Source organism: Zootoca vivipara, chromosome 2 (assembly GCF_965207765.1).
Source record: "Zootoca vivipara chromosome 2, rZooViv2.hap1.1, whole genome shotgun sequence".
Classification (NCBI taxonomy): Eukaryota; Metazoa; Chordata; class Lepidosauria; order Squamata; family Lacertidae; genus Zootoca; species Zootoca vivipara.
This window is the reverse complement of record NC_142584.1, coordinates 19,407,819-19,422,199: the sequence shown is the minus strand read 5'-3', so window position 1 is coordinate 19,422,199 and position 14,381 is coordinate 19,407,819. Positions and strand designations below refer to the sequence as shown.

General features: G+C 45.9%; 1 protein-coding gene across 1 annotated transcript in view; it reads right to left on the bottom strand.

Moving 5' to 3' along the window:
• ERBB3 (erb-b2 receptor tyrosine kinase 3) overlaps positions 1–14,381 on the bottom strand; it is an 89,544-nt gene that overhangs the window by 28,792 nt on the left and 46,371 nt on the right. The window contains exons 4-8 of the mRNA XM_035103953.3: positions 5,616–5,747; positions 4,550–4,615; positions 3,338–3,456; positions 2,466–2,607; positions 1,178–1,291 (exon numbers count right to left, since the gene is read on the bottom strand). Coding sequence (XP_034959844.3) covers positions 1,178–1,291; positions 2,466–2,607; positions 3,338–3,456; positions 4,550–4,615; positions 5,616–5,747 — 573 coding nt within the window. The remainder of the gene's footprint in view (positions 1–1,177; positions 1,292–2,465; positions 2,608–3,337; positions 3,457–4,549; positions 4,616–5,615; positions 5,748–14,381) is intronic.

Here is a 14,381-nt window from a genome sequence, read left to right as displayed (position 1 = left end):
TAAAGGGGGGGGGAAGAGATCAAAAAGGTACAATTGAACAAATATAAATATCCTATATAATAAAGTCCCTGCGTCCAAGTTGTCCCGTGTGTCCCTGGGGTACTGCGCATGTGCGCCAGGGACACAGGGATTGGACAGCAGAGACTGCACGTGCGCACTCTCTCCCCCCCCCTGCCTCCTCCAACCACCGCTCCCGGCCAGAACAACCCTCCCTGGCCCGTGAGAGGAGCGGCGGGAGGCCGCGAAGCAGCGGCGGCGAGGTAGGGGTTTGTGTCCCGCGTCCTTCCTGTTGGCGGCTGCGGGAGAGGAAGGAAGGAGGAGAAAGCAGCGCTTTCTCCTCCTCCGTTCCTGTCCTCCTGCCGACGACAGCAAGGACAGGTCCCAGGACAGCAAGGACAGGTCCCAGGACAGGTCCCAGGGTTCGGAGAAGCGCTGCGCAAGCGCTTCTCCGAACCCTGGGATGTCTCCTTGCTGTCGGCGGCTGCGGGAGAGGAATGGAGGAGAAGAAAGCAGCGCTTTCTCCTCCTTCATTCCTGTCCTCCTGCTGCCGACAGTAAGGACAGGTCCCAGGGTTCGGAGAAGCGCTGCGCAAGCGCTTCTCCGAACCCCAGGATGTTCTAGCGCCCGTTATTGAACGGGCTGAAATACACTAGTCCTATTATATTTCCTGTGGAATAACCTACAGGAAGAGGGTATAAAGCCTGTTCTGTACATAGACAGAATATGTAAAAGAAAATCCCAAGAACCAGTCATGTCTATTCACAGAGTCTCTTCAACAGGCAGCATATGGAGCTGAGGTCTTTAAATCTTCAGAGGTGGAATTAATAAAAGTCAGAAATGGAAAACAAATTCAAATCAAGGTTGATTATCACTTTGCTTTTTTAATCAAGGTACCCCAAGGACTAATTGCACACACCCATAAAGGGCAAATGCCACACGGGTATAGAATGACACATTTGTTTCTTAAAGAAGTCCAGAAGAGGAAGTCCAAGGCTTTCGCAGGCAGGTTGTCCGAGTTCTTTGAAGAAATATGCAACTCACATGGCAAGTGCACAACCTTCACACTCGAAAGGTGGATATGCTCCACAGACAGAGAAGAAGAGCTGGGAGCCTCAGTTATGCCTTCCTATTTAGTTTCCTGTTCCAGTAGCCAGAAGAAGCTATGGCTTCGTGTTACCTTTTGGGCACAGCCCCACGCAAGGCTCACATATCTTCCGGCCGCCTTTTTCCACTTCCATTTTGTGAGGAGGGCATGTCCGGATGCACAAGCTCTGATCCACCACAAAATTATCTGCAAAATAATGGGAAGGAGGAGAGAGAGAGAACAGGGGGAAGATTAGAGAAATGTGAGCAGCTAGTCACTGGAAACCCCTTAGGGATGTTTGGGTCTAAAGAGGGACCTCATAAGTAACTGTGAGGAGAGAGATGGGGAGTTGGGGCTCCTAGTTTTTCACTGAAGAATCTGGTTTCCTTCCATTTTAATATGAGAAAAGTAACAGCGGATTATTATTACTACGGTATTACTATTGACTAAATTTGTATACCGCCTTTCATTCATAGATCTCAGGGTAGTTCACAGCATAAAAATACATAATACGTAATAAAAACAGGTGGGGACCCCCCAAAGGCTTTCAAACTTGAAAAAAGCTGTGATTTCAGCTACTGTGATTTCTAATTCTTGATCTGGGAACAGTCAGGTTAAAATTAAAATAAAACAGTCAAATTGTTAGTGTTTGGTTATAGTGATATTAAATGTCTTAAAGGTAAAGGTAAAGGGACCCCTGACCATTAGGTCCAGTCGTGACCGACTCTGGGGTTGCGCGCTCATCTCGCATTATTGGCCGAGGGAGCCGGCGTACAGCTTCCAGGTCATGTGGCCAGCATGACAAAGCCGCTTCTGGCAATCCAGAGCAGCACATGGAAACGCCGTTTACCTTCCCGCTGTAGCGGTTCCTATTTATCTACTTGCATTTTGATGTGCTTTCGAACTGCTAGGTTGGCAGGAGCTGGGACCAAGCAACGGGAGCTCACCCCGTCACAGGGATTCGAACCGCCGACCTTCTGGTCAGCAAGCCCTAGGCTCAGTGGTTTAACCACAGCGCCACCTGGGTCCCATTAAATGTCTTATTAGACATTATTTTATTTAGACTTCGTCATTGACACTGTCAATTTATATCTATGCTGCCTTTTCCACCAGTACATCTGTGCTCAAAGTGGTTCACAAGAAAACAAGGTGTGGGCCAGCATAAAAGCTTAAGTGGCCTTTGTACATCATGGCCCCTCAATGGAGTTCTGCCACATCTGTGGCAATCTTCCCAGATGGGGTGCAGGTTTGTGGGGAGGGGAAAATAATGCCTGAACTGGCCCTGAAGGAAGTGGTGCTCCAATCTAAAGGAACACCCTTCACACACAGAGAGAGAAGACAACCACCCCCTTCTCCCCTATAGCCACAACCTACGACTTACGGGGGCAGTTTTTGACGCATACGCCACCATACTGGTATTTGGCATCTGGGTTTGGCTCCAGTTGGAAGGTGAGCTTGTTGTAGATCAACGGAAGAGGGCAGCGTGTTTCACAGGCCCCATTGTCATTGACCTGCCGGCAGGCCTGGGGTAGAAAAAGCATGTGACAAAAAGCTGAGTAAGACCATGCCCACCCAAGCCCCAACACTCCAGGCCGAAAGCTGAAACATTGAGCCAGATTCAACTAAACCAGTGCGCAAGTGAAAGCCAGCACTCGGACTCTCGCTAGCGCAATGGGCTTCCCCCTCTCCTCCGCCATGCCTCTCCCACGCCTTCCTCAAATGTGCTCTGGAAGGGCAAGAGGACCTCCCAAAACAGCATGCAGGGAGAGGAGAAGGGAGACCGTTCCATCAGAGAAGCAGAAATGCTTGCGCTGGTGGATCAATTGTATTAGTGCAACGCTGATTTCCACCCACTTCATGCTAGATTCTTTCCCCCAATCCTGAAAGCACACACAAAACTTGGAACTAACTCCATGGAGACACCATAGGGAGGTTGGTGAGAGAGGATAACCCACATTTCCCCCAATATTCCGTTAAAAACTGTGATTGCAAAAAGGTTATTATTATAAGAAGCCGAGGCAGCATAGGAAGCAAAGGGCACAGGCTCTGGTAAAAGCGAAAGATCAGGAGCTGAGCTCAAAAGATTGGAAGGTTGTGCTGGCAGGCAGGTTGTGGGGACAAAAGGAAAAAGGGGCAGATATGTACACTCAAAACCAAATTGTTCCCATTCTCACAATCACCTCCTTTCCTCAACACAGACCAGTCATACAAAGCACACCCGAGGAGAGCCGGGCACAGAGACTGCTTACGTACAAAACACTCTGTCTTCAGTGGGCCAGTGCAGCCGCCTGCACATTCGTCATGGCAGCATTCATTGGGGTTGGGGCCAAAGCAGCGCCCATTGCACTGGGGGGCACAGATGGTCTTGGTCACTATGGCAGGGGGAGAAAAATGTTGGGTGAGAAGCAGTCCATGCCATCACCCCATCCTCCACTCTAACAGTCGGCTCCTCCCATCTTCTCCTGACCTTCCCAAGACCCTGGGAGGTGGACACAGGAAAAAAATTACTTAAGGTACAGTTACTACCCCTCAATGCAGAAATTTCCCATGGCATGATGCACCTGCAATCCCTGATCCAAAAGTCAGTATATTGCCTTCCCAATTAATGGAGGGTTGGGAGCTGAGGGATAGCTCAGTTGGTAGAGCATGAGACTCTTAATCTCAGGGCCGTGGGTTTGAGCCCCATGTTGTGTGAAAGATTCCTGCATTGCAGGGGGTTGGACAAGGTGACCCTTGTGGTCCCTTCCAACTCTACAACTCTGTGATTTTGTGTTGGGGGTAGGAGATAGCTTTACTACCATTCACAACTTACCTTTTTCTAAAGAGGGCTCTTTGAATGCTTTTGCACCAACTTTGCCCGGTTGAGGAACATCGTAGAATTGGGAAAAGGTTCCGAAAAGGGCAACCAAAACAGTCGAGGGGACAAATCAAGTTCCCAATGAAGAAAGGTTCCAGGGTTTGGGACTTTTTAATAAACTACAATTCCCAGGATTCTCTAGGGGAGGCCATGACTGTAAATGTGGTATCCAGGTGCTTTTAATGTATGCCATTACTGTCAGAGTTATATCATCATGAAATCTGTTTACCGTGTTCCCTCTCATATGAGCATTTTCTGTCATCTGGCCTTTTCAGTAGCAGTTCAATTGTTAAAAGTTACAGATCACCTATTATATGCAGGCAGATTGCTTAAAGCAGGTGCTGCCATAGCTTTCCTTTCCAAATCTGGAACCTGTCTATCACCATGCCAAGTTTAAGATGACAGAAGCCACATTTAAAGCAGCCATGAGAAGAATCGAGTCCTGGTTGCTCACTCAAGGACCAAACCTGGGGTTAGGGGTTAATCTCCTCCAACCTGCCCTCCAATACTGGCTGGGCATGGGGGGAGTTGCAATCTAAAACATCTGGAAGGTCCCTGGTTGGGGGGGGGGGGGAGAGAGACTGAGTCCCAGGCACTGTAATACTTACATGTTTGACAGTTATTAGGACCAGGACCCCAGCAGTGACCATTGCAGCTCTCATGGCATGGAGAACCTATCCAGGGAGACAAAACGCAACATCAGCCATCTAAACCAGAGGTAATGAGTATGATGGGCCAATAAGCTTATAAGAATCACATTATGTCCAAAGGCCTGCTTCACATGCAATCTGCTTAATGTGCATGGAACCTGATTTAAAGTGTTTTAACCCCATTCTTTACCTGAAAGGGCTTCCAGAGCAGCTTGACACAGGCACAAAGGAATGTGTCTTATGCAGAGTCAGACAACTTGTCTGCATTCACTGCAGTGGTCCTCCATGGTTTCTTTCTTTCTTTGTATATATTAGTTTTTTATTATTATTTCCAGTTATGCAGTATATTATGAAATAGTGGGACAGCTAGAAAGATAAGACTTCACTTAACACTCTCTAGTTTCAATTTAGAGGTCAAAAGCAGCTATTTCAAAGGAATCTAAATATATGTATTTTCCTTCCTCCATGGTTTCATGCCAAGGATACACATAGCCCTACCTGTAAAGGCCAGACCTTCTGCAAGCAAACAGGTGCTCTATTTAAAGATCATTTTAGAATGGTTATGGTCTGAGCCGGTTTGGATTTATTTGATATATGTTTTCAGGAACCTCATAAAAATTAATTCTCTAGGTGGCACACACACAAAACAAAGGCTAAAAGCATAACAATAAAATCGTATTGCAGTAAAGAGACAGTAAACTTAAAAGACGACCAATATAAAAGCCCCAACACAGAACGAGCGCAATAAAGATTCAGTGGTGGTGGACTTTAACTAGGAAGCATGTGATGGAGTCACCTTGTTGAAACTAGGCAGGTTTACGTCTGGTAAGGGCCTGGATGGGAGATTTCTTGGGTTCTCGCATTGCAGAAAGAAAAAGGGGCACCGATGTAGCAGGGAAATGAGAAGAGAGGAAATGGTTGCATGGGGAAGAAAGCCTCCTGTGCAAACACAAAACATTGGCAAGCCAGACAGGGGAATACGAGTGCAAGCACACACCTCACCCTACTTTTAGCCAATACTCACACTTGTTTTTGTCTGCGTTCTTTTGGATCACTGCAGGGTAGCTTGGATCCCGGATGATGTCTCCCCAATTGATAGTATCCACATGACACAACTGCTTGTTCCTCCCAATGTAGACACCCCCAGACAGGATTTCTGAAAAACAGTAAGAGGCAGCTGTGACCACTTTCCTTCCTGGAGATGTGAGACACCAAAATATCTGTGTGAGAAATAGCCAGCATGTACACTGTGCACATCCAGCTTCCATATACAGTGGTACCTTGGTTCTCAAAATCCTTGGTACTCAAGCAATTTGGAACCCAAACACTGCAAACCAGGAAGTGTTCCAGTTTGCAAACTTTTTTTGGAAGCCGAACATGCTCTGCTTTGAGTGTTACGCTTCTGATTTGAGTGCCACACTTCCGTTTTGAGTGTTACACTGAGGTCTGTCTGTTTTTGCTATTTATTTTGCGTTTTGTTTTTGCGGCTCATTTTTTGTGACTATGTGGAACCCAGTTCAGCTACTGATTGATTGTGCTTTCATTTTATGGATCAATGGTCTCGTCAGATAGTAAAATTCATGTTAAATGGCTGTTTTAGGGGTTGTTTTTAAAAGTCTGGAACGGATGAATCAATTTTGCATTACTTTCTATGGGAAATTGCGCCTTGGTTTTGGAACGCTTTGGTTCTGGAACGGACTTCTGGAACGGATTAATTTTGAGAACCAAGGCACCACTGTATTGAAAATGAAAGCAATCATTTTCAGAACTATTTCCAGAACAGATTATGAACCTGTGGAAGATGAGCTTGTGCAGTCCCACTTCCTCTAGCTCCACAGAATCATATAAAATCTTAAATGGGCTAGGATGGTCTCCCAAAGAGGCTTCCCCACTCTCTGAATTCTCTCCACTGTTATGATCACTGCCTCACTCTCATTTCTATGGCTCTGCTGAGCCGTCTCCTTATTCCCTTCAGACCTCTTCTCCACCAACTTCTTATTTATGCATTATTCTGTTTTAATATATTTATAGCCTAGCCTTTCATCACAACCAACCCAGGGCAGGGCACAACCATAACACCGAACAAATTAAAACAATACACAAATCCATTTCGATTCACAGAGGGAACAAGAACAAGATAAAAGCGTAATTAAAAAGGCAGTCTTTAAAAACAGCAGAGCAGACTTCGTCCTTCCAGCATATGTGCTCACTAAATTAAACAAGTTACCTTACAAAGGCCTGAGCAAATCGCTGAGTCTTGATCTGGCACTAAAAACAAAGTTGGTGTCATTACTACTTTCCCTCCAGCCATTTTTGTGGAGCGACTCATTGCCCACACTTACAATACAATCCTATACATGTCTCTTCAGGAGTTCAGTGGGGCTTGCTCCCAGGCAAATGCCTATACGACTGCGGCCGCAGTCTCCCTTGCTTCCTTGCCATCATTCAGCAAAAGGTGTGTGTGTGTTTTGAAGCAACACATTTGTCTCTTAACAGCAAGCTGCTTAACAAACTGAGATCTGGAGACTTAATGAGTCCTTACCAGCAGAGGGCTGGGAGCTATCAGTGTGTTTTTCAGACTTCCGAAGTATTCTTCGGATATACAGTCGTACCTTGGAATCCGTTCCGGAAGTCCGTTCGACTTCCAAAATGTTCAGAAACCAAAGTGCGGCTTCTGATTGGCTGCAGGAAGCTCCTACAACCAATCAGAAGCCGTGGAAGGCCCATTGGACGTTTGGGTTCCAAAGAACGTTTGCAAAACTCACTTCCAAGTTTGCGGCGTTCTGGAGCCAAAACATCCGAGTACCAAGGTGTTTGAGATCCAAGGTACGACTGTATATAGGAATATCAGCCTCCCTATAAGTGGCCGGCAAGCCGTTTATACCCAAGCCAGGCTGGGTATAAATACTATTTATTAAATTCACACTTGCTGGCTTGATCAAACTGGTGCTTTCACAGTACAGTGGTACCTCTGTTTATGAACTTAATTCGTTCTGGAGGTCCATTCTTAAGATGAAACCATTCTTATAGGCGCGCTTTCACTAATGGGGCTTCCGGCGCGCAATTTCCGTTCGCATCCTAGGGCAAAGTTTGCAACCAGGAGCAGCTACTTCCGTGTTAGCGGAGTTCGTAACCCAAAGCATTCGTAACCAGAAGCATTCGTAACCAGAAATGCCACTGTACCTCACCCTAACTTCTGTTTAGTTTTTTCCAGCTCTCATCTCCACAACCAAGGCTAATGGGCCTTTGTTACCCATTTGGAGGTGTCATGTGTTAAAGGCGCTCAATGTAGTAAACATGGTTCCCCCAATATTATCCTCATAACAATGCTGTAAAATAGACTGGGCTGAGATCCAGTGTCTGGCTAAAGGACACCTCGTGAGCTTCATGGCTCAGTGAGGATTCGAACCCTGATCTCATACTCCAATCAATGCACCACACATGCAGACCCTCCAAGGGTCCCTGTTTTCCAGGGACAGTCCTGGATTTACAGAAGCCTCCCGGTTTCTGATTTGATCCCAGAATGTCCCACTTTTTCCTTTCAACGTTTTCTTTGGAGGAATGTTGGAGGGTATGGAGTTACGCGACCCCCCCCCCAAGCCATCTGAAGGCAGCCCTGTAATGTTGAATGTTTTATTACGTTTTTATGTATGTTGGAAGCCACCCAGAGTGACTGGGACAACCAAGTCAGATGGTTGGGGTATAAATAGTAAAACAACAACAACAACATAGGACCTCCCTATTTTCATCAGAGAAATATTGGAGGGTATGCACATGGATTTTTGTAAGGGGTACATCTGACCAAATGTTCCCCAAATCAGCATTGCAATATCACCTTTCGCATTGCTCCACTGCCACCCTTGCCTCCTACTCCTTGTCAATTCCACAATTCTTCCCACAGCCCTTTAACAATCTACTTTAGGCTGAGACATCAACCTTCTTTTCCCTTACAAGGAACGCAGTACACGTCTGCAATTAAGTATTCAAGCGCTAAATATTAGTGATGTGAAATACTTGTAGTATCCATGAAACGCTGCAGGCACTTCCATACAGCAGGGAATGTTGCCCAGGTAATTCTGAAAAGCCATGTCTCCTCCGCCAAGGGTTGTTCTGTCAGCCAACAGAAAGATCAAGCGATGGGAAAGCTGATAGATAGGTGTTGTCTTTTTTTGGTGCCACAGTAGCTGAACAACAACAACATCAACATCAACCCAACAGACTGGATGGGGCAGGTACCTAAAACATGCAGAGGCCTGTTCTGGGCTGTCTGTCTTCCTCTTAGCTCTGCTGACACGAGAGCCAAGAACTCAGATTTCACAAACAGTCACTTCCAGTGGTCACGGAAGACTTCATACTCAACCAACCAGTAGTGCTCAACTGAAGGACATAGGTCAGGGGTGGGGAACTTGTGGCCCTCCAAATATTGCTGGACTCTAACAACCATCAACCCCAGGAAACATGGCCAATGGGCAGGGATGATGGGAGTTGTAGGACAATATCTGGAGTGCTCTAGATTCCCCATGGCTGATATGGGGACTCCAAGCTTCTCTAATCTATGTTTGCACATGCATCCGTCTGCATTCAGATTAAATATAGCCAATTTCTGAAGCAAGGTCCATTGGCTGGGGTCCCGTGAACAGAGAGATGAAACTGAAATTTGAATTTAAGTCCCCACATCATCATAAATTAATTATCATTATTATTACAAAGATTTATAGGTCACCTTTCAGGGCAAACCCATCTCAAGGCAGCTTTAATCAGAATGATCTCTCTCTCTCTCTCTCTCTCTCTCTCTCTCTCTCTCTCTCTCTCTCTCTCTCTCACACACACACACACACACACACACACAGAGAGAGAGAGAGAGAGAGAGAGAGAGAGAGAGAGAGAGAGAGAGAACTAAAAACATAGGGCTGGGTTCAACTAACATGTCCCATCAGCAGAAGCTCTGCAAAAGGTCTTCTCTAGCGAAACAGGGCTTTCCCCCTCTCCTCACCCTGTGCACCTAATCCATCTACTCTGGAGGTTCGGGAGAACTCCCAGAGCAGCATATTGGGTGGGGGGCAGGGGAGATTGTTCTATCTGGCAACCTGAAATGCTTGCATTGATTGAACAAATGCCTTAGCGCAACACTGAATTCCACCCATGGTTCTTCATCACGAACTCACTAGCATGCAAAGAACATTGTGCTAAACAGTGAGGCTAAACCTTGTGTACACATTAGCGGCTGAAAACATACCATGCTTACGCCCCCAACTCCGCTACATTTCAAGTCGCATTTACGCTTGCTGTACACACCAGAGGCCAAGGTTTGCTGTGGTTTCTCCATTGTGTAAATCCATGAAAACCTGGAAAAACCTTCAACCTGGCTTGTGGCGAAATGCATCAAACAAGGATATTTCTCGAGAAACTACAGGATACAGATAAATTGTGGCTAACATTGTGTGCACTTGGCTTCACACCCCAGTAGCAGGAGTGCACTGGAGCCAAAGTAAAGGGTAATCCATACATATAATACCGGTAGCTTGCATGTGCATACTCACTTAGCCACTGATCAACAGTCAGCTTTAATGATATTGATTACTTGTTGAGTGAAGAAAGAAGGGGGTGGTATCCCAGTCCCTCTGCTCTGCAAAACACCAAGGGTGATCACACTGGACACCTCCTAGGGGGATAGATGGTACAGAGCCAATCCAATACAGATTAGCTGGCACTCAGTTCTGGATACAGAGATTCTTTATCCTATAGAATGCTAGCAGGACTTGAACCAGCATGAGAAACCATGAGCACAAGATTACCTTTTTTGGCCAAATTACGTTGCGAAAATTAAGGTGTGCATTAGATTTGATGGTGCACTGGACTCAAGTAAATACATTGTTTTCATGTCTGGATTACCCTTGCTGTACTGGGCTGCTTTGCCTAACATAGAGTTGCCATACGTCCAAAAATTCATAGACATACAGTATCCTCTTTTGGGGATCCTACATGCTCATTCGGGGGGAATTTTACATTTCAAAGCAAATGTCCTGGATTTGGAGTTTTTATTTTTATTTTTTCTGCGCGGGCGGCTCTGGTTCAGGCTTGGGCTCAGGCGCTCCAGGCTCTCTGGCGTGGGAGGCAGAGGGGCTAGCGGGCGACTGCCAACCCTACCTATCACAGAGGGACCCGTGGTAGACGCATACATTCAGTTCCAAATTAAAGAGCTCACTCCACAGACAAGCAGCAAATTCATCAGCCTGAATCAGATTCACAGCATCTTTGACACGATGATTAATCAGGAATGTTTGAAACCTCTTAGGATTCGTTTCTGAATCTGGGAAGGAAGTAAAGCATAGCTGAAAAGTGGGTCCAAACATGGCCATCATATTGTAGCAATGGGTTCTGGAGAGGTAACTGAACTTTGGGCTGAAAGAATCCTTCTGAAATAGCTTTCAAAGATATGCTATAGTTTACAATCTCTGGATCCACACATCCCTCCACAGTGGGGAAATAGGTTTCCATGCGGGAGTTGATCACGGTGTGGATTTGCCAAGCACAAATCCCTTGCGTCCTGAGATCGAGTGTCTTCAAAGCCCATGACACCTTTGGTAAAGGCTGTTCTCCAACTGGAGCGCTCGCAGGCCATTGTTTCCTATGTGATTGTCTACAGAACGGATGGAACAGCAAGGGCTGTATCAGATGCAGCACAGCTGGGTTTTCAAATGCCATTGTTGAGGCATCCTGGGTGTAAAGCTCCCTGCATGCCTTTTCTAGGAACAATCCATGGCATTCCGATTGTGAACTAGAGCTAAACAAAACCTGGAGGCAACTGATGTGCAGGCCTGCCCTTGGCCAGACACTAAGCTAGGATTGCCATATTTCAAAAAGTTAAAATCCGGACACAAACATTGTTGAGCTTTTGGTGGGCAAAGTGGTTGCCATATGCTGATTTTGGCTGAATTCCACACGGATGCTCTTTCCGGCGGATGAATCCCGGCTATGTCTGGGAAATTCAGGTCGTATGGCAGCCCTAACTAAGAGGGCTGGCTTGCAAATCATAGCTAAGCAACATTACAGCACTCAGAGCTGCTCTTCCAAACCCCAATGAAGGAAAAAGAGCAAAGAAACAAACCCACATTTACCAGTTGCTAACTGTCCTTTCCTTTCTGCCCTCCTTCTCCCCAAATGCAGCTGCTTCTTGCGTGTGACACAAGGACTATATAATAGCAATCCTCCCAGGAAAGTTCACATCCGTAGATGAAACAGTGTGAATGGGGTCCATTTAGGAATCTAGACTCTGCTTAGCCAGGTGTCACCTGCCCAGGCTGCAAAACAGTTGACATTCCTTCTCATGCAGGATAACCCCAGGGGACTTTCGTAATGCAAATTCTTTATGAAGTTTCTTGGTGAGAAGCAGAACAAGCATTGGCGTTGTCTCTCTCAATTGATTCAGTTTCCCTCAAAGTTCTGCTTCCATAGTCCCCCACCCCACCCCTCTTCCTCAACTAATTCCATTATCTCTATTGTAGCTGGAGTTGACCTTGAATTGGGACTCTACCCCAGGTTGTTTACAAGGCTTTACTTTGTTGTACAACACCGGGTCTGGCCAATTAAAGGGGCAGGGTGTTAAGGGTGGCCCACAAACCTGCTTCTTTGGCAGCTAGTCAAATCCTGCGAGCTAACTGGCTAAGTGGACCCATAAATTCTTTCTTGTAGATTGGACTTTCACCTGCTTATCTCCAGCTCAGATTGTAAAAATGTTCTCTCCGATACAATCAGAAGTTCAGAGAGTTAAGCAATAGGAGGGGCAGAGCCCCAGATTGACATTTAGGATCCATAGCAAATGACTCCTGGGAGATAAACATGTTTTCTACCCTCATCCTGAACCTGAAGCCATCATTTCCTTAGAGCCTCCATCATAGACTGGCCTCACCAACTTCTGAGATGCCATGGATTGTGCTGGCTGCTTATAGTTTTTTTCTGGCTCTGACGTTTTTGATTTGTTTTATATTGTTTTGTGGTTCTCTTGTGGTAATCTTGAAAAACTAGATTAATTTTTTTTAAAAAAGGGGTGTTTTAGAACAACTGGGTTTTATGTTAGAAGCAACTTCTAAGATGACACAGTTCATCAGACTCCTAGATGCTTTGTCCAAATAGTTTAAGACAAAGCTTTAAACGGCTCAGGACCGCAATAGCTCAAGGACCGCCTCTTTCCATATGAACTTACCTAGACCCTGAGATCATCTTCTGAGGCCCTCCTTTGTGTGACTCCTCCTCAAGAGGTCCAGAGGGTGGCAACACCAGAACGGGCCTTCTCTGCAGTGGCTCCCCGTCTGTGGAATGCTCTCCCCAGGGACGTTCGCCAGGCCATTATACATCTTTAGGTGCCAGGCCTTTGGTTGACCTGATTGACATCCTATACCCTTTTAAAATGTGGCTCTTTTTTGGGTGTGTGTTATTGGGTGGTTGTTTTTATTTTTATTTTATTTTATATATTGTCATCTTTTCTGTGAACCACCCTGACACCTCCGGGTATAGGGCGGTATATAAATTCAATAAATAATAATAGTTAATCATGTCTGGAAGCTCCTAAAAGATCTGGCTGTTGTTCAGTATGTTGTTGTTTAGTCATTTAGTCGGGTCTGACTCTTCGTGACCCCATGGACCAGAGCATGCCAGGTTGTTCAGTATAGAACCATTCAATATCTGGTTTCAACCAGTGGCTGAATTTTGCTGCTGAAAGGAGAGGCAACAACCTCTAAATCAAGAATGGGATTCTGTGCACATGATTTCAAACTCCTATACTTTTTCAGTGTCGCTCAAAAAATATTACTATGGTAGTACGTTTACTAGTACGTTGATTTAACCACGAACACTGCCTATCACACTACTGATGCAAGCCCTATGGGTCTAATTACAGTTCCTTTCTGTCTTCAGTTCCCCTTCCCAACAACATGCTACAGTGAGGGCTAGCAACAGATGCTAAGACAAGTACCCAAAAGTCACAAGTAAGGGCATGTCTGCAATGCAAATTAATCTTTTGTGATTGATTACTCTACAAACAAGTTCAGCTAATTATATTAACTGTAGGTGAAGGTGCTACATGTTCTCTGAGGGATAGTCATACTCTTATTACAAAACTATGAGCACGGTTGCCAGTTTCGGGTAGGATTCAATCACACGCTGGCAAATGCAAGTTGTGCAATGAAGTCAATCAGTGCTCTTCCGCATAAAACCTGTGATAAGCAAAATGAAGGGGAAATGCAACGGAAAGTGTGGGATAACCATGGATTGACAAAACACTGTCAAGCCTCCTCACAAACTTTGTGCAAACATACCAGGATGACTGCTGACACCGTACATTTAAAGCACTCTTATACCACTTTTAACAACCATGGCTTCCCTCAAAGAAACCTGGGGACTGTAGTTTGCTATGGGTTATGACTTTGCAGACCTACAATTCCCTTAACAAATTACAGTCTCCAGGTAAAAGGTAAAGGGATCCCTGACCATTAGGTCCAGTCGTGACCGACTCTGGGGTTGCGACGCTCATCTCGCATTATTGGCCGAGGGAGCCGGCGTACAGCTTCCAGGTCATGTGGCCAGCATGACAAAGCCGCTTCTGGTGAACCAGAGCAGCACACGGAAACGCTGTTTACCTTCCTGCTGTAGCGGTACTTATTTATCTACTTGCACTTTTGACGTGCTTTCGAACTGCTAGGTTGGCAGGAGCTGGGACCAAGCAACGGGAGCTCACCCTGTCGCGGGGATTCGAACCGCCTACCTTCTGATCGGCAAGCCCTAGGCTCTGTAG